Source organism: Papio anubis, chromosome 12, assembly GCF_008728515.1.
Source record: "Papio anubis isolate 15944 chromosome 12, Panubis1.0, whole genome shotgun sequence".
Taxonomy (NCBI): domain Eukaryota; kingdom Metazoa; phylum Chordata; class Mammalia; order Primates; family Cercopithecidae; genus Papio; species Papio anubis.
Genome location: NC_044987.1, coordinates 60,355,815 through 60,382,645, shown reverse-complemented (window position 1 = coordinate 60,382,645; position 26,831 = coordinate 60,355,815). Strand labels below are relative to the sequence as shown.

Sequence of the window (26,831 nt, the reverse complement as noted above, 5' to 3'; positions counted from 1 at the left end):
ATTCAGGGAGACCCATCTCACATGCAGAAGAGACACACAGAGGATCAAAATAAAGGGATAAGGAGGAAGATCTAACAAATGGAAAAACAAAAAAAAAGCAAAGGGGTTGCAATTCTAGTCTCTGATAAAACAGACTTTAAACCATCAAGATCAAAAGAGAGACAAAGAGAGCCATTACATAATGAGTAAGGGATCAATTCATCAGCAAGAGCTAACTATCCATAAATATACATGCACCCAATAGGAGCACCCAGATTCATAAGCAAGTCCTTAGAGAGACTTACAAGAGACTTAGACTCCCATACAATAATAATGAGAGACTTTAACACCCCACTATCAACGTGGGCGATCCAGCGAGACAGAAAGTTAACAAGGATATCAGGAATTGAACTCAGCTCCGCTTTTAAGCAGACCTAATAGACATCTACAGAACTCTCCCACCCCAAATCAACCAGAATATACATTCTTCTCAACACCACATTACACTTATTCTGGAAATTGACCACATAGTTGGAAGTAAAAGGCACTCCTCAGCAAATGTAAAAGAACAGAAATTATAACAAACTGTCTCTCCAGACCACAGTGCAGATTAAACTAGAACTCAGGATGAAGAAAATCAATCAAAACTGCTCAACTTCATGGAAACTGGACAACCTGCTCCTGAATGACTACTGGGTACATATGAAATGAAGGCAGAAATAAGTGTTCTTTGAAACCAATGAGAACACACACAACATACCAGAGAATATCTGGGACACATTTAAAGCAGTGTGTAGAGAAATTTATAACACTAAATGCCCACAAGAGCAGGAAGATCTAAAATTGACACCCCTAACATCACAATTAAAAGAACTAGGGGCGAGCTGGTGGCTCAAGCCTGTAATCCCAGCACTTTGGGAGGCCCGAGGCAGACTGATCACAGGTCAGGAGATGGAGACCATCACAAGCTGTGCGGTGGAAACCCTGTCTCTACTAAAAATACAAAAAATAAGCTGAAGAGGGTGAAAGCGAGGTAGCCTGTAATGATCCCAACTCCCAGCTGAGGCAGGAGGGAGTGCATGAACAGGAGTGGGAGCTTGCAGTGTGGGAGGAGATCCTAGCCACTGCCTCCAGCCTGACAGGCGAGACTCGATCTCAAAAAAAAAAAAAGAACTAAACAGAAACAAGCATTCAAAAGCTAGCAGAGGCAAAAGGAAATGCTAAAAGATCAGAGCAAGAACTGAAGGAGATAGAACACAACAAACCTCAAAAAAATCAATGAATCCAGGAGCTGGTTTTTTGAAAAAGATCAACAAATTGATAAGACTGCTATAAGACTAATAAAAGAGGAAAGAAGAGAAGAATCAAAATGGAGGCATAATAAAAAATGATAGGGATATACCACCAACTACAGAAATACAAACCTGCATCAGAGGTATGGCCTCCACACAAATAAACTAGAAAGCTAGAAGAAATGGATAATTACCTGGACACTTACACTCTCCCAAGACAAACCAGGAAAAGTTGGATACTGGATAGACCAATAAGTAGGCTCTGAAATTGAGGCAATAATTAGCTACCAACCAAAGTTTCAAGACCAGAGCGATTCACAGTAAATTCTGCAGAGATACAAAGGAGGAGTTGAATTTTGTTTAGCTGCAAACTATTCCAATCAATAGAAAAGAGAATCCTCTAACTCATTTTATGAGACCAACATCATGCTGATACCAAAACCTGACAGAATACAACAAAAAAAAGAGAATTTTAGACCAATATCCCTGATGAACATCGATGCAAAAATCCTCAATAAAATACTGGCAAACCCAGGTCCAGCACATCAAAAGCTTATCATGCGTTAAATTAGGGCTTCATCCCAGGATGCAAAGGCTGGTTCAACATACAGAAATCAATAAAGTACAATCAGCATAAACAGAACCAAGACAAAAGAAACCACATGATTATCTCAATAGATGCAGAAAAGGCCTTTGACAAAATCAACAGCCCTTCATGCTGCTAAAACTCTCAATGCATTGGGTATTGATGGAACATATCTCAAAATAATAGGAAGCTATTGCATGACAAACCCACAACCAATATCATACTGAATGGGCAAAAACTGGAAGCTTCCTTTGAAAACTTCTTCAGACAGGGATGCCCTTTCTTACCACTCCTATTCAACACTTAGTGTTGGAAGTTCTGGCTAGGGCAATCAGGCAAAGAAAGAAAAGAAAATTATTCAGTCAGAGGAAAGAAAGAGATCAAATTGTCCCTGTTTGCAGATGGCATGGTATATATTTAAAAGAAACCCATTGTCTCAGCCCAAAATCTCCTTAAGCTGATAAGCAACTTCAGCAAAGGCTCAGGATACAAACTCAATGTGCAAAATCACAAGCATTGTTATACGCAATGAGAACAAACAAAGAGGCAAATCATGAATGAACTCCCATTAATAGCTTCAAACATAGAATAAAATACCTAGGAATCCAACACAAAGGGGATGTAAGGACTTCTTCAAGGAGAACTACAAACCACTGCTCAGTGAAATGAAAGGACCTGAAACAGGAAATGGAAGAACACACCATGCTCATGGATAGGGAAGAATCAATATCATTGAAAATGGCCTTGCCAAGGTAATTTACATAGGTCAATGACATGTCCCCATTAAGCTACCAGACTTTCTTCACAGAATTGGAAAAAACTGCTTTAAAGTTCATATGGAGCAAAAAAGAGCCCGCGTGCCAAGACAATCCTAAGTCAAAAAAGAACAAAGCTGGAGGCATCACACTACTTGAAGCACATATACCAGAGCTACAATAACAAAACAGCATGGTACTGGTACCAAAACAGAGAGATATAGACCAATGCAACCCGAGACAGAGCCCTCAGAAATAATGCCACACATCTACAGCCGTCTGAGTCTTTTGACATTTGTAAAAAGCAAGAAATGGGAAAAGGATTCCCTATTTAATAAACAGTGCTGGGAAAAATTGGCTAGCCATAAGTAGAAAACTGAGCGGATCCTTTCCTTACACTCCTTATCACGAAAATTAACTCAAGAGACTGAATTAGAGACTTAAATGTTGAACCTACCAAAAAACCAAAACCACAGAGAATACCTAGGTAATACCATTCAGGACAGAGGCATGGGCAAGGACTTCATGTCTAAAACACCAAAAGCAACGGCAACAAAAGCCAAAATTGACAAATGGGATCTAGTTAAACTAAAGAGCTTCTGCACAGCAAAAGAAACTACCATCAGGGTGAACAGGCAACCTACAGAATGGGAGAAAATTTTTGCCATCTACTCATCTGACAAAGGACTAATATCCAGAACCTACAAAGAACTCAAACAAATTTATGAAAAAAAACAAGCAACCCCATCAAAAAGGGGGAAAGGATATGAACAGACATTTCTCAAAAGAAGACATGCATACAGCCAACAGGCACATGAAAAAATGCTCATCGTCACTGGCCATCAGAGAAATGCAAATTAAAACCACAATGAGATACCATCTCACACCAGTTAGAATGGCAATCATTAAAAAGTCAGGAAACAACAGGTGCTGGAGAGGATGTGGAGAAACAGGAACACTTTTACAGTGTTGGTGGGATTGTAAATTGGTTCAACCATTGTGGAAAACAGTATGGCGATTCCTCAAGGATCTAGAACTAGAAATACCATTTGACCCAGCCATCCCATTACTGGGTATATACCCAAAGGATTATAAATCATGCTGCTATAAAGACACATGCACACGTATGTTTATTGCGGCACTATTCACAATAGCAAAGACTTGGAATCAACCCAGATGTCCATCAGTGACAGACTGGATTAAGAAAATGTGGCACATATACACCATGGAATACTATGCAGCCACAAAAAAGGATGAGTTTGTGTCCTTTGTAGGGACATGGATGCAGCTGGAAACCATCATTCTCAGCAAACTATCGCAAGAACAGAAAACCAAATATCGCATGTTCTCACTCATAGGTGGGAATTGACAATGAGATCACTTGGACACAGGAAGGGGAGCATCACACACTGGGTCCTATTGTGGGGAGGGGGTAGGGGGTAGGGATAGCATTAGGAGATATACCTAATGTAAATGATGAGTTAATGGGTGCAGCACACCAACAAGACACATGTATACATATGTAACGAACCTGCACATTGTGCACATGTACCCTAGAACTTAAAGTATAATAAAAAAATAAAAATAAAAAAAAAAGAAAATCATATGTTTTGGGGAAGGAGAGAATTAACAACCGTTCTTTGCCTTAAAATACTTTACATTTTATGAAATTGCAATTGGAATGAAGAAGCTCCTAAAGTAGTCAGTATTCGGGTCAGGGAAATTGAGCAGAGGAGCAAACTACTGTTTGTTTTCTCAACTCCTTCACAATGCTCAGCTGAAGAGGTTCCCACTTAAAAGAGCTGCTGAAGTCATTTCTATTTTAGAAAGGTAGTATGAATGAGGTTTTCTATGTATTAGCTAGAATTTATGGTAATTTGTAAAATGTTTTTCCATTTTTAAACGTAAGAGTCTATATGTCCACCCACGAAGCAGCAGTCACTGCGGCTAACATCTGCCACCACACCAGTCTGCATGGCCCATAAGCAGGTGTGGAGAGGACCAGAGTTCACCTGTCCGCAGCACCATGGAATCAACTGTCCAGCCTTTCTGCCATTAATTACCACAGATGTGGTCTTTTTCCTGATATTCTATTCCCACCGGAGGCTTTTTATTAAGATATTGTACCTGTGACTGCATTTAGGGTACAACATATTGTCTTCAAGGTATGGGGGTGGAAAATTGGAGGCAGGAAGCAAAAAGAGTGCACTCACTCTCCCTTCTTACTTTTCTGGAACCCAGGCTTGTCCAGCATGAAACTGGACGTGAACCCAACCATCTGTGTCTGCAGGGAGACTTCTCCCATGGACCACAAGCCACTTGACACCATGGGCCTCATGTGGAGATTCCACTGCTTCTGGTGCCCTCTCCCTGGCTACAGTTCTGGCCCAGGAGGCCAGCAAAGCTTCTGGAACAGAAGTTGTCACCACAACTGCATTAACTCCCTCAAGGAGAGCAGCAGACTCTTCTAGGGCAGGCAACCCCTCCCCAGGGAGAAGAGCCACTTCAGGAGGATGTGTCTCCTCAGAGCTTTGCAGGGACGTTTCCCCTTTGTCCGCTTTTGATTTTTTTGGTAATGATTTCCGGATTCTGGCCTCTTTTGCTGTGCTAGGAAAATTCTTTTGATTTGGATAGGCAAAGGCACACAGGAGCTTATTTCTGGCACCAAAGGCCTGTGTGGCTTTGCCTTTAATTGTAGGCACCAGGCCCACAGAATGTCCCGGTGAATCGGATTAACAGGTGGCTGTTTAGAGGGTGCTGAGGGGATTGGTATCTTCTTCTGAGGTTTGGGGTTATCTCTGTACTCTGCCGCCTTTTTTGGGCAGAGTGTTTTTTCATCTTTAGCAGATATTTCTCCTTTGGTTCCCTTTGCTGATGTTCCTGGCAAAGCAATTGTGTTTGATTGATCCTCTTCCCTCGACTTCTCTGAGGAGGTCCAATCCTTGCCTTTTGCCTTCTCCATACTCAGAGAAGAAGTGGAGCTTGGTCCCAAAATCCTTAAATCAGAGTGAAGGTATGCAGTAATCATCACTACCAAGATGGAAACAATTTCTATTTTTCCATAAAGAGTCTATGAAAAGAAGCCAGGCACAGTGGCTCACACCTATCGTCCCAGCTACTCAGGAGACTGAGGCAGGAGGATCACTTGAGCCCAGGAGGTTGAGTTCAGTATAGACAACGTAGTAAGACCCCACACCTCTAAAAACATTTAAAAAAATTCTGTGAAAAGAAAAACCCAAAGTAAGCAGCAGATCTACATATAAACATTGTTTAAAAATTATGTTTGCCAAAAAAATGGAAATAACCCAAACATCCATCAGTTGCGGAACGGACATATGTTAATAAAATATGGTATATGCAAACAATGGAACATTATTTAGCAATGAAAAGGAATGAAGTGGCTGGGCGCAGTGGCTCATGCCTGTAATCCCAGCACTTTGGGAGGCCAAGGCGGGCAGATGATGAGGTCAGGAGATCAAGACCATCCTGGCTAACACGGTGAAACCCCGTCTCTACTGAAAATACAAAAAGACGTGGTGGCTGGCGCCTGTAGTCCCAGCTCCTCAGGAGGCTGAAGCAGGAGAATGGCGTGAACCCGGGAGGTGGACCTTGAAGTGAGCTGAGATTACGCCACTGCACTCCAGCCTGGGCGACAGAAGCAAGACTCCATCTCAAAAAAAAAAAAAAAAAAAAAGGAATGAAGTACTGATACATGCTACACCGTGGATGAACCTTGAAAACATTATGCTAAGTAAAAGAAGCCAGTCACAAAATATCATACATTGTATGTTTCCTTGTATATAAAATGTCCAGAACAGTCAAATATATAAAGACAGAAGGTGGGGCTTCAGGGAATGGGGAGACTGGGCCATGACAGCTAATGGGTATGGGGGCTTGTTTTTGAGGCAGTGAAAATGATCTAAAATTGACTGTGGTGGTGGTTGTACAACTCTGTGAATATACTAAAAACCATTGAATTGTGACTTTGAATGGATGAATTGTATGCTATATGAATTATATTTCAATAAAACTGTTAACAAAAATGGAAAAATGGCTGGATGTGGTGGCTCATGCCTGTAATCCCAGTGGTTTGGGGGGGCAAGGCTGGAGGGTCACTGGAGCATGGGAATCAGAAACTAGCCTGGGCAACACAGGGAGACCCCCCCCTCCATCTCTACAAACAATTTAAAAAAATGAGCTGGGCATGGTGGTGTGTTCCTCCCTCCCGAGGTGGGAGGATCACCCAAACTACTCAGGAGGCTGAGCCTGGGAGGTTGAGGCTGCAGTGAGCTGTGATTGCACCACTGCACTCCAGCCTGGGCAACAGAGTGAGACTCTGTCTCAAAAAAAAAAAAAAAAAAAAAAAAAAAGAGAGAGACAGAATGCTAAAATTGTCTAATTTGCATTTTGGTTTTTTTCCTTTTATTTTTTAGAGACAGGAGTCTTGCTCTGTTGCCCAGGCTGGAGTACAGTTGCAGAACCTTGGCTCACTGCAACCTCCACCTCCCAGGTTCAAGCGATTCTCCTGCCTTACCCTCCAGAGTAGCTGGGACTACAGGCACCTGCCACCACACCTGGCTAATTTTTGGATTTTTAGTAGAGGTGAGGTTTGACCATATTGGCCAGGCTGGTCTTGAGCTCCTGACCTCAACTGATCCACCCACCTTGGCCTCCCAAAGTGCTGGGATTACAGGCATGAGCCACCACGCCTGGCCCATTTTAGCATTCTCTTAAGGACAGCTTGTTGCACTTTGAATAAATTAGAAATGGGTTAAAAAGCAATGGCTGGTCGTGGTGGCTCACACCTGCAATCCCAGAACTGTGGGAGGCCGAAGCAGGCAGATCACGAGGTCAGGAGTTCCAGACCGGCCTGGCCAACATAGCGAAACCCCGTCTCTGCTAAAAATACAAAAACTAGCCGGGTGTTGTGGCACACGCCTGTAGTCCCAGCTACTGGGGAGGCTGAGGCAGGAGAATAGCTTGAACCCAGGAGGCAGAGCTTGCGGTGAGTCGAGACCATGCCATTGCACTCCAGCCTGGGTGACAGAGTGAGACTCCATCTCAAAAAAAAAAAAAAAAAAAAAAAAAGGAGAATGTTTTCCAAGGCTTCTTATGAGATGTCAGTGAATCTTCATGGTCTGAGTCGAGACCTTCTGAAATAAATTTAAGGCATGTTGATCTGCACACCTTTGACAAGGCTTAACTGATATAGAGTTTATAAATATCCACAGGAATTTGTAATGTTCCATCATATCATTTCTCAATACTGGATGTTCATTGTTTTATACTTTTGTTACTTTAAATACCAAGAAACCTTTTCACAGGAAGACTAAAATCTCCATTTTTCTCTAGAGTGTAGGTAACAAAATATAAAAATAAACCAGATATATGTTTGACAAAGTAATACCTAAGATCACCATTATAATATTCATAATGACATTATGTTAACAGTCATCATAAAGTCCATAAAATTAGATTTATAAAAAATGCAGATGATCTTAAGGTAAAAAATACAGTAAGTGCTTTTTGCTAAAAAGCTCTTTGTTGAATTAGGATGTGCTATAATAACTAAGACACCAGACAATACTAAATGTTACCCAAACTACAACACAACACACTTTGAACATAATTTAAGCCTAAATTATTCTGCATCAGCAGGATTCTTTTTAGTGCCTGGCAGTATAAAGCCAACTTTAAGAAAAAAGACACAAAGTGTGAATAACAAGTTCGGTGGCAAAATTAATACCAATGAAGCTTAGCAGAGAGAAGTGAGGAAGGTGCCCATCTCTTCATTCTGATAAGATGCCATCTCTAAACATTACATTCCTTTCAAGAAGTGGAACTTCAGATTTAGGTAAAGAAAACCGGAAAAACTAGCCTGAATGTGAACATCTAGTGTTAAAGCAACTTCCTAGAATGAGTGAATCAAGGTAAGAACATATATCGTTTTCTACTGGGAAGTAAGAGTTTTTGAAGGTTTTCTTTTCTGCAGTTTGTAGTGTGACTATTTTTCCTACAAACTCATCGAATTCAGAACTAAACAGTAGAATTACAAGCATAGCTCTTTTGTTGTACCAACATAAGATTTCTGTTATGTTGTTGAATCTGTGGTTGCTTCCTCAATGACCATTTCAAATGACTCTGTCCTCTCATCTGCTCAAAGCAGGAAGTCAAATCAGGTTTTCCTTTTTCATAAGAAACATCACCACGCTTTCTGTTTGCGTTGATGAGATGGTACAGCATGGTGACATACCCACAGAAATCCTGCAAACCCACTTTGCTCCTTAATATTTCCAATGCTTTATGAGCACCCGTATGACACAAGCAAACTCTCCTTGTGGTTTTATTTTATCAAGTGGAAAAATTTCTCTCATCCCACCATTCAACATTGTAAGCACATGTGAAGCATGGATCATAACTCCAAGACAATAATAATATAGCAAGAATAACAACGCTGAAATATATCTGACAGTTTTTGAGATCTTGTGCCTTTGGAAAGTAAAAGAAATGGGGTTATGACTTCTGGAGATGACTTCTGGATAACAGGTCTAATATGCTGAGGAGTTCTACTCTGAGGGACTGGATTCATTGGTGAGAGGAGCCATGGAAACAAGCAATATACAATTCTTGTTTAGAACTCTGCTGCAAGTCACAGGTTCCAAATCAAGAAGGCTTTCACAGTGTAAGATACTGAGAAGAAAACCACAGTTGGGTTGTTTTGGTTGTGTAACCACATCATTGAGACACAGACACAGTGTTGTGCTTCTCAGAGTAAGTGCCTGATCAAAATTTCTCTCTATTCTGTACTTCTTTTTCACCAGTGTTTTGAACCTTTTCTAGGTCTTTAAAAAAGTTGTCCAGACACTCATATGAAAATTTGCAAACTTTTGGTGAAAGATTTCCCATCATTAAACCAGCAAGAGTAGCCAGGCATGGTGGCTAGCACCTGCAATCCCAATGACTTGGGAGGCTGAGGCGGGAGGATCACTTGAGTCCAGAAGTTCAAGACCAGCCTAGGCAACAAAGCAAGCCCCTATCTCTATAAAAAATTTAAAAATTAGCTGGGCCTAGTGGCAGGTGCCTGTAGTCCCAGCTACTTGAGAGGCTGAGGCAGGAAAACTGCTTGGGCCCAAGAGTTTGGGGGCTGCAGTGAACCGTGATCATGCCACTGCACTCCAGCCTGGGTAACAGTGAGACTCTGTCTTAAAAAAAAAAAATCTGTTTACAGATGTAACATTGTACCATGATGAATTAAGTTGATTTAAATTAATTAATTAATTTTTTAGTGAAAGCAACTATATGAAGTAAAGGAATAAAGAATGGCTATTCCAGCTGGGCATGGTGGCTCACACCTGTAATCCCAGCACTTTGGGAGGCAGAGGTGGTTGGATCACTTGAGGTCAGGAGTTCGAGAATAGCCTGGCCAACATGGTGAAATCATGTCTCCGCTAAAAATACAAAAATTAGCCGGGTGTGGTGGTGTGTGCTTGTAATCCCAGCTACTCAGGAAGCTGAGGCAGGAGAAATGCTTGAACCCGGGAGGCAGAGGTTGCAGTGAGCCGAGATTGCACCACTGCACTCCAGACTCGGCGACAAAGTGTCTCAAAAAGAAAGAAAGAAAGAAGAAAATACCTTACAGAGTTGCAAAGTAATCATCTAATCACTTTTTACTCAATTATGAAACCTTCAAGAGAATAAAATTTTTGTCAGATATGGATACATACAAATGAATAAATTCTTAGTTATATAAACTAGGTACCACATGGTAATCCTCAAACTTCACTGAAATTATGGTAGACTCTCTTTGTTTTACTTCTCTTCATTTCAAAATGTTGAGAGGGTTGAGGACCTGAATAAATGATCTTATCAATAGCATATTTCTCAGGCAAAGTCCATATTTTTATGTCATTTTTGTGATCTGACCAGCCTACATCATCCACAATGTGTCTATGGCAGTTTCTACCGACAATATTGGTGAAAGATGACCACTATGTGACCATTCGTCAAATGTCAAAAAGATCAACTTTTGACAATCTACACTGACTTATAAGATCAATGTACTGGTGTCTTTTTGTGCCAGGAAACTTAGACAATCAGCCTCCGTAAAACTGGGCAATGGATTATAACTTTTCTCATTGCTGAAAATGTCCTCCACAATCCTGGTGTGACTTGAAAATGGTGTTATCCTCAGGCCCTTTACTGTAATATCCAATAAGCGATAAAGGTACAGCATGAGTTGATCTCGACTGTAACAGTTCCTTATAGTATTTTTATTCCTCTTTCTTAACATGTTTAAATTATTAATATTTCTGTGGCATCACGGATTGTGGATATATAGAGGACAACATGCTTTGCATATTCTTTTCTGTGAATTTTCAAGGCCCTGTCACATGTTGGCTGGTGGCTTGCCCTGCAGGTGTTTGTGCTGGATGCAGAGCACCGTGTCTATGGTTCAAAGGCCTGTGGTGAGCCCGCAGGAAGCCTGATACCTTACGGTTTAGAATGTAAGGGAAACCCCATAGTAAGGGTTCCCGACAGCTCCGCATAGCATAGAAGAGAGAACGGTGCATCAGCAGTTCCAAGTTTCTTCATTAATCTACATTTTAGGGGATAAAAAGACTTTCAAGGTTATCTTTCTTATAAATAACTCTCCAGGCCCAGTAACCTTCCTTCATATGTGACCATTCCTCGAACTTCACTGAAATGCTTGGAGAATCTCTTGTTTTACTTCCGTCCATTTCAAATTGTTTGCCTTTATGATTCTCTCTCTCTCTCTCTCTCTTTTTTTAGATTGGCTCTCACTCTGTTGCCCAGGCTGGAGCGCAGTGATGCAAGCATGGCTCACTGCAGCCTCGGCCTTCTGGGCTCGGGTAATCCTCTTATCTCAACCTCCCAAGTAGCTGGGATCACAGATGTGCACCACCATGCTCAGCTAATTTTTAAACTTTTTTTGTAAAATGGGGTTTCACCATGTTGCCCAGGCTGCTCTTGAACTCAAGCTATCCACCCACTTCGGCCTCCCAAAGTGCTGGGACTACAGGTGTGAGCCACCATGCCTGGCTCTTTTATTTTAGGTTTCTCATATTCTTTCCAGAGCAGTCTCTCCTACTTTTACCCATTATTCTATCCCCTGCTAAGTTTTCCCCAGGACCTTGCTTCTGCAGTCTGTTCCCTATTCTTCTGTCTTTCCTTCCGCTGTGTAAATTAAAATGAACCGTCCTCAGGGCTTGCCCAACCCTTTCACAATGTCTATTTTTTCTCCTTCCTCTCTCTGCCAAACTTTCCAAACAATTGGCTGTCCTCTGACTTCTCAGCCTCTGGCACAACTGTTACATATTTGATGAATGGATAAATGAATGATCTCACATTTATCTCCTCATTCACTTCACTCCAGTCGCAGGCCTTCTTTCTGCATTTTGAACATGCCAAACTCATTTTCACTTTAGGGCCTGTGGACCACTGGTTCCCTTTGCCTGGAACACTCTTAAGATCTTTGCTTGGCCAGCAACTCTTATCATCCCTACACACACACACACACACACACACACACACCCCACATGCACACACACACACACGCACCCCACATGCACACACACATACACACACATTATCAATACCCAAGTTTAAGTACACTTTGAAAGTAAATTCTTTTTTAAATGTGAGACAGAGTCTTGTTCTGCTACCCAGGCTGGAGTGTAGTGGTGTGGTCATGGCTCACTACAGCCTCAACCTCCCAGGCTCAAGTGATTCTTCCACCTAAGCCTCCCCCATAGCTGGGGCTACAGGCGTGCACCACCACACCTGGCTAATTTTTGTATTTTCTGTAGAGATGGCGTCTCCCTATGTTGCTCAGGCTGGTCTCGAACTCCTGGACTGAAGCAACCCTCCCACGCTAGCCTCCTAAAGTGCTGGGATTACAGGCGAGAGCCACCACTCCCAGCCTAAAGGAAACTTTTATTGAAGTAAAACATATACAAAACACTGCACAAACCCTAAGTATACAGCATGAAAAACTTTTATAAGGCAAACATCCCTGTATAATGAGCACACACATGAGCAAATATTACTAACACCCAGAAGTGATCCTTTGTGTCTACCGTCAGTCTCTATCTACCCAAAGAATAACCAGTATCCTGATTTTTAACACCAAATATTTGTTTTACCTGTTCTTAAACATTATTTAAATGGAATGATACCGTATGTACTATTTTGTGTCTTTCACTCAACGCTGTGTGAGATTCATCCAAGTTATATAAAATTGTAGTTCTTTAATTTTCATTCAAAAATAGGCAGAGGCCTTAAATAGACATTTCTCCAAAGAAGATATACAGATGGCCAATAACCACATGAAAAGAGCCATAGCATCACTAATCATTAATCAAAACCACAATGAGAGGCCCACCTTACATCCATTAGGATGGCTACTATCAAAAACCCAGAAAATAAGTGTTGAAGAGGTTGTGGAGAAACTGAAACCCTTATACACTGCAGCTGGGAATGAGAATGGTCCAGCTGTATGGAAAACAGTGTGATGGTTCCTCAAAAAATTAAATACAGAATTACCAATACCAAATGATTCCACAATTCCACTTTGCACTTTGAATACACACCTAAAAAAACGGAAAGGAGTTTTTTTTTGTTTGTTTGTTTTGTTTTTTTTTTTTGAGATGGAGTCTTGCTCTGTCGCCCAGGCTGGAGTGCAGTGGTGCGATCTGAGCTCACTGCAACCTCTGCCTCCTGGGTTCAAGCGATTCTCCTTCCTGAGTACCCCCTAGTAAATCTCTAAGTCTGCAACCCAGCCATACTGACAGCTGGCAATCCCTTGGATGCACCTTGAATGTTTTTATCTTGTTTCTGGGCCTTTACATGAACCATTTCCTTTGCCTAGAATAACTTTCGCTTAACTTTCTTTACCTGGATAACACCTATTTGACCTTTAGGTGTCTTCCTCCAAGAAGCTTCTTGGCCCCCCAGCCAGGTCAGATGTCCCTTATCTGTGTACCTGCTCTTGGGTGCTTTGTACACACCTCTATTTGTAGCTTTGATCACCCAGTATGGTGACTGATGGTTTGCGGTTTGTCTTTCCTGCCCCACCGTCCTCCACCCCAGTGAGCTCCCTGAGGACAGGACTGGTCTTGTTCACCCCAGCACCTAATATAACATATGGCTCACAATGTATGTGCAATGAATATTTTCACTCTGTAGCACTCTGTGCTTTTCAAAGTGCCCTGAAACAAACTCATCTACGGAGCTATAATAATATTTCCTTAACATTCATTCCTCCTGAATAAAATATTCTTTTAAAAAATACTACCATTACTTAGAACATTTATGTGAATTATCCATCATGTCACAGATGGGACTGAGTCGGGACTCCATCTCATTTTCATCTGATATATTAGAAGAGTTTGAGAAAAACCAGATTCCTTTTGAATCACTTGACTGGAGGTGGTGTCTCTAGGAGTGTGGTGGGGAAATGGGTGCATGGAACTCAGAAGCCGGCCTCAGCTGGTGATCTGACCTTCTCATGAATTCACGTCCCTGCTTTCCTGGAAGCATGAATTGAAGCCAGCATTGAAAAGGTGTTCACACTGTAGCCTGGGAGAAACTGTCTCTCAGTCCTTGGAATCACAGAATGAAAGAACTTCAGGTCATCTGGTTGAATCTCTGCCTTTAAGATGTGGGGAAAGAGACTGGGAGCAGTGGCTCACGCCTGTAATCCCAGCACTTTGGGAGGCCGAGGTGGGCGGATCATCTGATGTCAGGAGTTTAAGACCAGCCTGGTCAACACAGTGAAAACCCCATCTCTACTAAAAATACAAAAACTAGCCACGGTGTTGTGGCACGCACCTGTAGTCCCAGCTACTCGGGAGTCTGAGGCAGGAGAATCACTTGAACCTGGGAGGTGGATGTTGCTGCAAGCCAATATTGTGCTAACCTGGGCACAGAGCAAGACTTTGACTCCAAAAAAAAAAAAAAAAAAAAAAAAAAAATGGAGAAAGAGATCTAGTATTTTGGCCTAGAAACCTCACAAGACTCACCAATCTCATTTTTCTTTCTCCAAAAGGCTGGACTTGGCAGTTAGTAGGCTCCTGATCCCACACAAAATATCTCTTAGAATATTTTATCCTCCCTTTCTCAGAATCATCACCTGAATAGTATCCTCTGCGTAGGTGGTGTGTTAATATTGCCATATAGAAATTCATGGAAGACATAGTTCCCGGCCCTAGAAACTTACAAACTGAGACCAGGAGTTTGAGAGTGATCTGCACACGTCAGTCAAGTCAAAAGAAAAACTCTTTTTTGTTTTGTTTTGTTTTGTTTTTTGAGATGGGGTCTCACTCTGTCACTTAGGCTGGGGTGCGGTGGTGTGATCTCGGGTCACTGCAACCTCCATCTCCTGGGCTCAAGTGATCCTCCCACCTGAGCCTTCCAAGTAGCTGGAACCACGGGCGTGTGCCACCACGCCTGGCTAAAAAGGGAAACTTTTAATTTAATTCAATTCAATTTAATTTTTTTTTTGAGACAGAGTTTCGCCTAGGCTGGAGTGCAGTGGTGCGGTCTTGGCTCACTGCAACCTCCGCCTCCCAGGTTCAAGCAATTCTCCTGCCTCAGACTCCCCAGTAGCTTGGATTACAGGTACCTGCCACCATGCCTGGCTAATTTTCTTTTTTTTAAAAAATTTTTAAAATTTTTAGTAGAGACGGGGTTTCACCGTGCTGGCCAGGCTGGTCTCGAACTCCTGACCTCAAGTGATCCGCTTGCCTCGGCCTCCCAAAGGCATGAGCCACTGCACCAACCAGAAAGTTTTTAAAATATGGGTTTTATTTGAAAACCAAGCCAGACATTAAATCAAAATAATTTTTTTTTTGCTTTTGTATGAACTCTCCAGTTTTTATACATAGGTGATCTGAAGTTATAATTTAAATTTAGGAAAGTGCTGAGGATGAATAGATATTGGCTTTTTCCCAGGGTGTGGAGGGGTAGGAGCAGGGAAGCAGGGAAATGACACTCCCAAGCGCCTTCTGTATGCCAACGATTTTTTGTTTGTTTTGTTTCAGAGAGTGAGTCTTGCTCTGTTGCCAAGACTGGAGTGCAGTCGTTATTCACAGGTGCAATCATGGCTCATTGCAGCCTTGAACTCCTGGGCTCAAGCAATCCTCTCGCCTAAGCCTCCCAGGTAGCAGGTGCACACCACATGTCTGCTTTCCAAGGAGGTTTAGGTCAACCCTCACAACAAGCCTGTGAAGCAGGGATTGTTATTCTCACTTTTCCGGTAGCACACCAAGGTGCAAGGATTCCCTGTGGATAGGTGGTTAGTATGGTAGAATGGGGTGAGGTTTGAACCCAGTCCTGACAATCATCAGAGCTACACAAGGCTGCCAAGAAGTAGAAAAAGACAGTGGCATTTTGGGTCCCCATTATCAATTCGAAAGATGTACAGTCTTAAGCTTGGAAGTCGGTCATCTGGTTCAACCCTGCCTTTTGCAGAAGCAGGAACTGGAGCCCTAAAAAAATAAAGCAACTTGCCTGCAATTAAATAGGGTGAGAGGGGGCAGATGAAGCGTAGGCATGTGGGGCTGGATCTGGCTGCGCGCTGACACATAGAAAGCCTGAAATATAAGTGAGAAAGGAAAATTCTAAGAAAGAAAAGGCAGAGAAGTGGCTGTTCTTACTCCCACACCTAAGGTGTGAATTCTTTTATTGAGTCATAATAATTTCCCAAGAATTCCGAGTCTTGCTACTTTAGGTTCTTGCCCAGGAATCCACCTCTTTTCCCCCAAGCCCAACAACCCTTTGAGGTGCTCACGATTGAGTGCGTGGTGGGGGGGAAGGGGCTGCATGGGGGCGGGGATCCTATGGCTTCACATCATCTACTGTCACCTCTGGTCCCCAAGTCTCTGGATCCTTTGGTCTCACCTCTAGACAACCGTATCTTTCAAACCTTCTTCCCTGGCAACTCCTCTCTGTCCCGACAAAATCTCTCCCAAGACATTGTCCTTGTAGTTAGATTCACACAGAGCTTTTGCTTTCGTAAGGTGCGTACATGCCCAGCTTCTCACTTGCGTGTGACAGCACCCCGGTGAGGTGGACAGGGAAGGGATGGCTCTCTCCATTTTGTAGGAAAGGGGAGGCTGCCCTCTTGATTCTTCAGTGTCATCAGGAATATTTACGAGTCCCAGCCTCACACTGGCCCAGCAGGGCTTCTTTGGCACAGGCTCTAGTTTTTTCTCTTGTTCCTTGGGTTTCCTAGAATCCCAAAGGACTCTCTGTGGCAGCCACATTACGAATAGGCTGATGATGCATGTGTGACGGTGCAGCGGCAGTCGCCAGCTCTGTGTTGCTGGGTGGCGTCCCTCCGGGCTCCGTGGCTGATCTCCCACTCTATCGTGGGCCCCTCCTGTCCCGTGCTTGCCATCCTTCCTGCTTATCATTTATTATCTATCTTCCTGCTTACCATTCATTATCATAAATCTAACCAGATTTCATGGGGATACACATCTCCAACCCTCCATTTTGTCCAAACGGATCTATCTTGGTTTATTTTCTCTTGCCTAAATATTAGGCATGCCTAATGGGTTTCAAAAATTAATATAATTTATTTTCCATCTTGTCAGTGCAAAACAAAGGTGTTCTCAAGGCATGGCACTGAAGACCAGAATCCTTCCTCCTCTTCTACTTCTGTTTCTTGAATCAGCAACAAGTAAACAACAGTTCTGTAAACATGTGTGGGTCTGTGTCCATGTGTGCGTGGATCCACCGTTTTCTTCCATTCTTAACTGGTTTGGGACACGTTAGCTACCAGTGGCCTTCTTGTCGTGTTCAAAACGGAGATTCCCGTAACATCTGGACTTTCATCAGGGCCCGTTTCAGCTGCTCATAGGTTACGAACATCACCACGTTCCAGGATCCCAAACGCAAAAAGGAGGGTGTAAATCTGATGAGAAAAACAACCAACACATCAGGTGGAGTGCTAGGAGACCACAACAGATGCGTGTGCTCTCGCGGGACACAGCGGTAGCGCCAAAGGATCTAGACTTCTGTTCAAGTATTTTCTGAAATCCTTTTAGTCTCTCTCTCTCGCTCTTTTTTTTTTTTTTTCTTTCTGCTGAGGGGATTTAGGCAGAAGTCGGAGTAAGGGGAAGAAAAACCCTGACGTTTTGAGACAGGTTACTGTGTTAGGCAGCGAATTCTCACAGTTCTTTTTTTTTTTTTTTTGAGTCGGAGCGTCACTCTTGTTGCCCAGGCTGGAGTGCAATGGCACGATCTCGGCTCACCGCAACCTCCGCCTCCCAAGTTCAAGTGATTCTCCTACCTCAGCCTCCCGAGTAGCTGGGATTACAGGCATGCACCACTACGCCCGGCCAATTTTTGTATTTTTAGTAGAGACAGAGTTTCTCCATGTTTGTTGGTCAGGCTAGTCTCGAACTCCTGATCTCAGGTGATCCACCTGACTCAGCCTCCCAAAGTGCTGGGATTACAGGCATGAGCCACTGCACCGGGCCCCTCACAGTTCTATAAGGCAGCCATGTTTTCACAAACCGAGGCCCAGGGAGGTTAAGAGCTCAACCAAAGACCCGTGGCTAGTAAGTGTCAGAGGTGTGGTTCTGACTCCACCCTGCTGCTGGGTGTTTCTGGGTTCAGTTACACCCCGGGGGGCCAGCCCTAACGTGGCCGCCTGCCAGGACATGGAGAAGCTTGGGCTTTGCAGGGTGAAGACAGTGTGGCACCAGATTTAGCTTGTCTCCAGAGAGCCTGGCTGTGCTGTGATGGCACTGCAGGGACAGTGTCCCCACCTCAGCTGTGGCTCACCAACTCAGGGAGAAGCCCATGAGCTGGCCCCTGCCCCTCTCTCAGCCTGTCCCTCCACTAACCACCTCCTGGGCCCCTTTGCTCCTGCCAGACTCAGCTAGTCACATTCCCTGACGATGCCAGGCCCTCTTCCCTCCATGCCTTTGCTCCTCTTGCTCCCTCTGCCTGGACTGTCCTCTCCTCTCCTCCTTTGCTGGCTGGTTTCTCCTTGCTCTGGAGGACTCAGTTCGGGCACCATAACCTCATGCCATGGGTTTTCTTGACCCTCATGGGATCTATAGCACTGTGACAACAAATGTAAACTCTGGAGTCAGACCTGGGTTCAAATCCAAGCTTTCCCAGTTTCCAGCTTTACAATCTGGACACATCACTTAATTTTTCTAAGCCTCAGTTTCCTCATCTGTAAAATGAGGAAAATAATAGTATCTGCCTTATAGAGTTAGTCGTGCAGATTAGGTGAGTTAATGTTGGACAGCACTCAGCACAGGGGCCAGCATCAGTAAATGCTCAGTAAATATCACCAACGTATCTGCTGCTCTTTGAGGCGAGCATAATCCAGGGCCTGGCACCTACAGGATGCTCCAGAAATGTTGGACAAGTGAAAGCAGTAACTGAGACAAGTGGCTACAGCTGAAGACTGTAATGATAGAGGCACTTTTTGGAAGAACAGTCTGTCAATTGCAATATAGTTTTGTTATGTCATTCCCAGGCTTGAGAACCTATAGTAGCTCTTGTTCACTTGTTGAGTCCATGATAACACCAGGCACCAGAAAACTCTCTGTTGAAGGCATCAGCAGTGGGAGGTGAAAGGGCCAAGCTAACAGCTTACCAGTAGGATAAGCAATATTGTTGGGTGTGGTGTCTGACGGTCTGGGTTTGAGCCATGGCTCCACCATTTTAACTTGTGGTCTTGGATAAGTTACTTAACTTTTCTGACACTCAGTCTTTTCCTTAGTTAATGTGGACAATACTACCCAGTTCAAGGGGCTGTTGGGATAACGTGTGTAAAGTGCTCAGCATGAGGCCTAATATAGAGTGACTTAGCTGTCGTGATCATCGTCACCAACTGCATTATCAAGTGCTCACTCTGTGCGAGGGACTGTGGGAGATACAAGATGTCTGAGCCACTTTGGCTTTCGGGAACTTGCCCTTTGCAAGAGGAATAACTTAAGCTTACCAATACTGTAATACAAGGCAGGAGGTGATAAATACCATAAAAATGGTATCAAATGGCATTGCAGAAGTTCCCAGGGAGGAGGGAAAATTTACACCTGAGAGTGTTAGGGAGGAGGTGGCATTTGAACTGGTCTTGAAGGAGGCTAAAATTGACAGCCTGTAGATGATGAGGCATTCCATGCAGAGGGAGCAGTAAGTGCAAGAAAATGTGGAGTATGTGGAGACAGTGAGGAAGGCACCGGCTGTGGTCAGCGTGGTGCTCAATGGCCACGGCAGGAGGTCCGGGAGGTCTCAGGATTGCTAACTTCCTTTGGAGACAGGCAGTACTTTTACCTGTTCCTAGAACGCTTCCTCAGTCAGGCTTCCCTAACTCTCCCCATCAGGTATGGTTCACTTTTTTTCTTTTACTTGCATGGTTTTTTAAACTTCTCCTTTGTGGCATTTACATCTGTACTCTTCACCGCTACATCCCAGGTTGACCCATGGTAGCCACATTAGAAAAGAAAGAAGCCCCCGTTCTCTGGGAGGGAGCACTGGAGGCAGGAGGAGGCTCACCCTTTGTAGAAGGCTGTGGGGCCCTCCTGGGCCACCATCTTTATCATACAGTCGAGGGGGCTGAGGTACTGGCCTGGAGGTGAGTTCATATACCGGGTCTTCACCACATCCACCGGGGAGGCCACCACTGTGGCACAGAAGCCGGCTCCAAAGGCAGAGGCAAAGTGGCAGGGGAAGTTGTCTGCATAGGAAGGATGAGCAAATATCAAGGAATGCGTTTGTGTTCTGCCCATATGTATGCACTGTTTGTCCCCACCTCAACCATGAACTCCCTGAGCATATTTTCCGTATCTGACAGTATTTTCTGTATCTCTCACAGTGCCCTGGGCTAAGCTCTTGGTAAGTACTGGCAAACTAGGCCTGGGCTGACCCAGAGGTGGGAGGTCATGCAGGCAGTTTGAGGAAACTGAAGTCAGAGAAGGTGAGAGATCCTTGCTTAAAGCTACATAGTGAGATGTGGTGCTGGGACTGGAACCCAAGTCTCCAGCCTCCTAGCCTAGGGTTCTTTTCTGCTTGTCACCACAATGTACCAGGCACTCTTTACTAGGCACTGCTTCTCTCTCTGCTCCTTCTAAAACCCAGTTGCCTCTGGGTTCCCTCCCTGCTGGGGGAGGGCTGCCTGCCTGGAGCCCAGGGCCTCACCAGTGAGCAGGTGATAGTCCAGCAGCTTCTCCTTGAGGATGTCATAGGTCACTACCTCAGCACAGTTGACGATGGCATTCCTCATGATGTTGGGCAAAGTTCCTGTTAGGAAGGCAGTGGGGACGGATGAATGGGAAAAGGGAGAAGTGGATGCCCTGGCTGCAAGGTCACAGGCCCCAGTTTTGGGGCTATCAGGCCCCGTTCCAATGGTCGCAGCCAGAGGATCCCACCCCAGCTGCGCAGATTCCACATTTTCCTCTCTAGAGTTAACAACTCTCAGATTATCCATATCTTCCTCAGAGACAGAGAACAGAGAGGCCCACTGGTGTTCACTTGGCCTCATTTTGGAGGGTAATCTGCAACAGCTGTCAAAATTAACATATGCCTCCCCGAGACCCAGCTGCAGCCAGAAAAAGTCATTCAGCGAGAGGCTGAGCTCTTGGAACAGTGACAGAATGTGGTGCCAGCAGGGCCCACCCCTGGTTTCACAGGTAAGGGGACAAGCTCTGAAGGGTGCCCAACAAGTGACTGAAGAGCCCCCACTTAAGATGTGTCCTGCCCTTAAACTTCACTGGGTCAGTTTCTTCTGCAAACATTTCTGCAACCTCTGGTTCACACGCGGAGAGAGTCCTGCATTCATCACAGTGGCCGCCGTGTGGACACATAGGGAACCCTCCAGCTTTGCTCCCAAGGGAGCGCTTCCTCATTGCATCTCCTTGCGCCCACTCTTCACAGCTGTGCGTTTCTGATGCTCCTCTTCTTCCTCCGGGCCCTGCTTGAGGGCCCCTCCCCTTCCATCTCCACACACCTACAGCCTGTTCAGTCTTCCAGGCCCAGCTTAGGTGTTACCTTCTCTGCAGAGCCCGCCTCTGGAGCTCCACCTCTGGGGCAACCCCTACCACATCCTGCCCGTGGTGTAGCTGCATCTTGACTTATCTCCTCCGCTGTCCTCACGCCCTAGGTGTGTGAAGGTGTCTTAAATTCATTTGTCTCCCTCACAGCAGCCTGCACATGGCAAAGGGCTGGTAAAATGAACTGAGTTTGAGGGGCTGTGGCAGGCCAGCGAAGTATCTTTGGTTGTGATGTTCTTTCAGAATCACTGGAACATGCCATGCTGGGAGCCCCTCCTTGCTGGGGTCCCTGCCCCAGCCTGAGGGGAGGGAAAGCTCTGCCTAAGGCCACTTGTGCCCGGAGTCCAGACCTACCTTTCCACAGGCCCCTGACTCCTTCCTCCCTGGCGATGGTTCTGTAGGCATCCATAGTCCCGCTGTATTTTCTGTCGCTCCCAGATGACCCGAGGTGTATGCTGGCCTGAAATCGGACCTTCACCACATCTGTGGGCTGGGCACAGGTCACTGCCATGGCTCCCGTGGTGCAGCCGGCCAAAATCCGGGTAGTGAGGCTGGAGCCTGGAAGGGGCAGAGAGAGTGGGTCAGTACCCCCTACTAAGCAGCTCTCTGGGACATGCTGTTCTCTGCGGGACTGCCCCTGCAGCTTCCTTGATGTCCACTCAGAGCCTCCTCGTGAGCATTCGGTACCATCCTCCCCCCCGCCCCTGGCTCTGCCTCTGAGTCTAGACTTCCCTGGTCTCTTGACCCACAGACGTTCGGCCACCCCTTTGGTGTTCAGGGACCTGGTCACTCACTGTCCGCGCCTTGGGGGGTGTAGACCTGCTTGACAGAGTCGTAGAGGCCGATGCGGATGGAGGCGAAGCTCATCTGGCGCTGCAGGCCGGCCACCAGCCCATTGTAGGGGCTGCAGAGACCCTCGGTCCGCACCATGGTCAGGATGGTGCCCAGCACGCCGCGGTACTGCACAAGCCGGGCCGTCTGGGCCACCGGGTTCTCCCCCTGTATCTGAGGGACAATAGCGGGGGGCGAGGACTCAGATGGGAGGGCAAGAAGGGGCTGCGTGCACAGGAACCCTGCTGGGGCTGGGCCTGCCTGGGCTGGGCCTGAGAACAACCGTGCTGGTCACAGCCTTCACATCACAGTAGAAATCACTGGTGTCTGGGCAGGATTTTACCGTTCACAAAGCAGTGTTATACACACGGCTTGATGTTTGATACTCAGAGTAAATCAGAGGGACAGATTGTCTTTCCATTTTATAAGTGCTTTGTGGCTTGCCCAAGATCATACAGTTAATTCCTTACTTTTACCGCACACTGTGCCCTTTACGAAGTAGGGCCTAGCCCATAAAGGGCCCTGTCGCATTATGCAAAGAATTTAGATTTTTTTGTCTTGGTGGATGGTGATGAGAGGAGGCAAGGAAGGGTCCTAAGCAGTGGAGTGAGAGTCTTCGTCAGGGTTCTGAACGAGGAAGGGCGTGTGGGCACACGTCATGGGGGCTATGGGGGAGAACTAGCCCCTCCTTCCATGTGATCAATGACCCTTGGCCAAAGGGCACCTACCTGCAGGCGGACCTTGGCTGTGTCCAGTGGAAAGGTAAGGAGGTCAGCAAAACAGGCTGCTGTGCCTGCCCCCAGGAACTTCACAGCCATGGTGGGAGGCACGTCTGAAGGCTTCAGTCCAACCATGGTCCTGGAAGGCTCTGCCCAGTCTCTTTAGGGCCGAGAGGAGGTCCAAGGAGAGAGGCTGCTCCACAGCCCTGGGCTTCAGTACAGCGGTGAGGCTGCAGGAGACAGGCCAGAGGAGGCTGACGGAGTGATGTCTGGCCTGGCCCCCAGGTGCTCCTCAGCATCCAGGAGGGGCTTTAGAAAGGGAGAAGCCTGGGTGGTGCCATACTTAAGCTGCGTGAATTTGGCCTATAAAAACAGGTCACGTTCCCATCCCTCGGATTTTGCAATCCTCCTCTTGACCCTCTCCCTCCCCTCCTTACCATGGGTAGGCAGAGCTGACAGTGGTATCTGCACTGTATACATGAGGAAACCGAGGCTCAGGCACCTGTTCTCCCCAATATCAAACTGCTTCCTTTTTTTTTTTTTTGAGACAGGTTCTCGCCTTGTTACCTGGGCTGGAGTGCAGTGGTACAATCCAGGCTCACTGCAGCTTTGACCTCTTGGACTCAAGTGACCCTCCCACCTTCAGCCTCCTGAGTAGCTGGGACTATAGACGTGCATCACCATACTCAGCTAATTTTTTATTTTTTGTAGAGATGGGGGTCTCTCTATGTTGCCTATTCTGGTCTCGAACTCCTGGCCTCAGCCTGATCACTCGACAAGAGGGGCAGTTCTTAGCCACTCATGGGAAGTGGAATGGATGGGCGTAGACTCAGGTCAAAAGCCCATCTTGGGGTCAGGGCTCTAGAACTCTCAGTAGTCAAGCTCGGGGAGGAGGGGAAGCCACAGTGGTGGGCACATATAGGAGCTGCCCTGAGGCCAGCACTCCCCAATCTTCTTCCCAATTCACTCCAGCCTCCCCTACACTAGCAGCCGGCAGCCTTTTGCCACTGGCCAGTGGAGGAAGAAGTCAGAGGTGGAATCCTCATTTCTGTAGCTCTGCTGGGGCTCCTGAGGGATGGGATGTTCTAGTCTGCATGGTCCATTAATGTTTGCTGGTTGCTTCTTGCACTGGATACCGTGCTGAGGGCGTTACAGACACTGACTGAGTTGATCCTTTATAAGGCTACAAGTAGTTGCTATTATTATTCCCATTTCATAAACCAGGGACCTGAGGCTTCCAGGGCTTTAGCTAGTCATACAGCTGAAGTGCTGGCGCTAAGATTGGTGTCTATGCTTGTCTGACATCTGAAGCTGTGCCTGTTTCACTGCCCAGAGAGTCTCAGACTTCAGGGAGAGCCGAAGATCCCTTGAGCTGCTTGTTTACAGAGTAGATTCTCAGCCCTCAGCCCCAGAGATCCTGATTCAGGTCTGGGGTGGGGCCTAGGAATCTGCATTAGGAAAACTCCCCATGGTAGCTCTGAAGCGGGGGAAGAGGACCCCATTTTGAGACATCCTACCCAATACCAGTTGCCTCCCCAACTCCAACCCACCCTCCCGGCAAAGCCTTCACAGCAGCCCACTGAAGAAGCCAACTAGGTGGAGAGACCATGGGCTCTGGAAAGCTCCCAGTAAATGACCTGGACCAGCCTCAGGTCAGAAGTGCCCCTGTCATCACTACTCAGGAAGAGGCCCCAGGGTCTTCATGGAAAAAAAGGGACTTATGCTCTGGAGGAATCGCAGAGATTCTGGGGCAGGCAAAGAAGAAAGCCACTTCCTGTCTATGGGGATTGGCAAAATCCCACCAGAGGCAGCCAGCAAGGCAATTGAGGTATAAGTCTTGAGTGAGTGACACGGGTGTTGGGTTCAAGTCCCAGCCCTGCCACAGTACCCTCATCAGGGCTGCAGCTTCCTTTTTATAAGGTGGGGGCTGGACTGAATATCAGGTCTGACATGCTACAGCTAGTGAGCCCTGACTGCTCGGGGCTGCTCGCTGAAAGCCTCCAATGAAAGGGAGAACAGGAGAAGGGAGAGGGACAGGGGAAGGGATGAGGGAGGAGAAAGGGGTCTTACCTGTGAGTCCTGCCAGGGCAGGGGCAGCACAGGGGCTCCCTATGGCTCCATCCCAGGGGGTGGCAGCAGGGATCGGATGGCCCCTCCTTGTCATTCACTGTTGTCTCTGCTGCTTCTGGCTTGGCACTGGTCTTATACACATGGGCTGACCTGAAACCTTATCCTAGAGAAGCTGGTTGACTGCCTGATCACTTGACAAGCGGCTGGCTGGTGAGGGCAGTGAGGTGAGAGGGGAGGTTAGTGGGTTCCACATCTGGTTCAGTCCTCTTACTTGGGGTGCTTTAATATAGCTCCTTTAAACTGTGGACGCTTTCTTGGTGACAGGGTGTATGAGGGGGTGGACCTGCTGCCACTTTTGAGTCCAAAGGTCAAGGCCTCCCACGATAGGCTGGGCACAGCTCTCCCAGGCCTCATAATAATAATGATAACTGTCATTTCTTCGTGCCCACTATGTGCTAAATATTTTACATACATTACTACTATTTTTCACAATCCTATGAGATAGGTACTATTAGAATTCTAATTTTTTTTACTTTTTTTTTTTTTTTTTGGTAATTTAAAAATTTTTAGTAGAGACGAGGTCTCACTGTATTCCCCAGGCTGGTCTTGAACTCCTGAGCTCAAGTCATCCTCCTGCCTCAGCCTGGCAAAGTGTTGGGATTACAGATGTGAGCCACTGCACCTGGCCTAATTTTGTTTTTTAATTACAGATTTATCGATATAGAATTCACATACTCTACAATTCATCTGTTTCAAGTGCACAATTCAAATGGTTTTTAGTATATTCTGAGTTGTGCAACCATCAACACAATCTATTTTAGAACATTTTCATCACCCTCCTGCCCTGGAAAAACTCCATACACATTAGTAGTCACTCCCCTTCCCCCACTCCCCAGCCTCAGGCAACCACGAATCAATCTACTTTCTGTCTCTATAAATTTGCCTGTTCTGAACACTTCCTAGAAATGGAATCATCCACTATGTGCTTGTTTGTGACTGGCTTCTTTTACTTAGTATAGTAATGCTTTCAAAGTTCATCCGTGTTGGAGCCTGCTTCAGTATTTCATTTCTTTTTAGTGCTGGGGATCCTAAAATCTTACTACTTATTTTACTGCAGAGGAAATGGAATCTCAGGGAGGTCATGTAGCCAGCACGTGGCAGGGCCTGACTCCAGCCTGTAAACTCTAAGGCATTTTGGGCTTATCTACTGTGACCACCATTTTCTCTGACATGACACTTGGAAGCTTTAGCATGGACACTGCTGGAGCCAAGGGAGCTGGGGTGGGGTGGAAGGGTGCCCCACAGAAGCTACTGGAGGCTCCATCTTTGGGCACTTAGAGTAAGGGCTGGGCATAGCTGAATCGGGCCCCAGGTGATGGGGGAAGGGGAGAAGAGGAAGAGAAGGGAGGGGAGGAGTGAGAAGCAGAAGGGAGGGAAGGAGAGTGAGTTGATTGGGTAGGGCAGAGGAGGAGTAGGCGGAAGTCTTTTCTGGACTTGGGCATACAGCCAGGGTCACAGGGCAGGTGGTCAGAGGTACGGACGCTCAAGTGCAAAGCTTGGGC

At 45.8% G+C, this 26,831-nt stretch overlaps 1 protein-coding gene and 1 pseudogene across 2 annotated transcripts; both read right to left on the bottom strand.

The window, feature by feature from the left end:
• Positions 1-4,158: 4,158 nt before the first annotated feature.
• Positions 4,159-6,048, bottom strand: LOC101021561 (annotated as a pseudogene).
• A 9,371-nt stretch (positions 6,049-15,419) lies between these two features.
• UCP3 (uncoupling protein 3) lies at positions 15,420-25,898 on the bottom strand. 2 transcript variants are annotated; one of them, XM_003910402.4, is made up of 7 exons: positions 25,270-25,898; positions 23,209-23,429; positions 22,444-22,654; positions 22,004-22,207; positions 20,799-20,900; positions 20,157-20,337; positions 15,420-17,550 (listed from the first exon to the last, which is right to left on the bottom strand). In XM_003910402.4, the coding sequence occupies exons 2-7, from the start codon at positions 23,332-23,334 to the stop codon at positions 17,436-17,438; spliced, it is 939 nt and encodes a 312-aa protein (XP_003910451.1). In that variant the 5' UTR covers positions 23,335-23,429; positions 25,270-25,898; the 3' UTR covers positions 15,420-17,435. The 2 variants fall into 2 exon arrangements, with proteins under 2 accessions (XP_003910451.1, XP_031508996.1); XM_031653136.1 differs by lacking the exon at positions 25,270-25,898 and having other exon boundaries at positions 23,209-23,758.
• Positions 25,899-26,831: the final 933 nt, after the last annotated feature.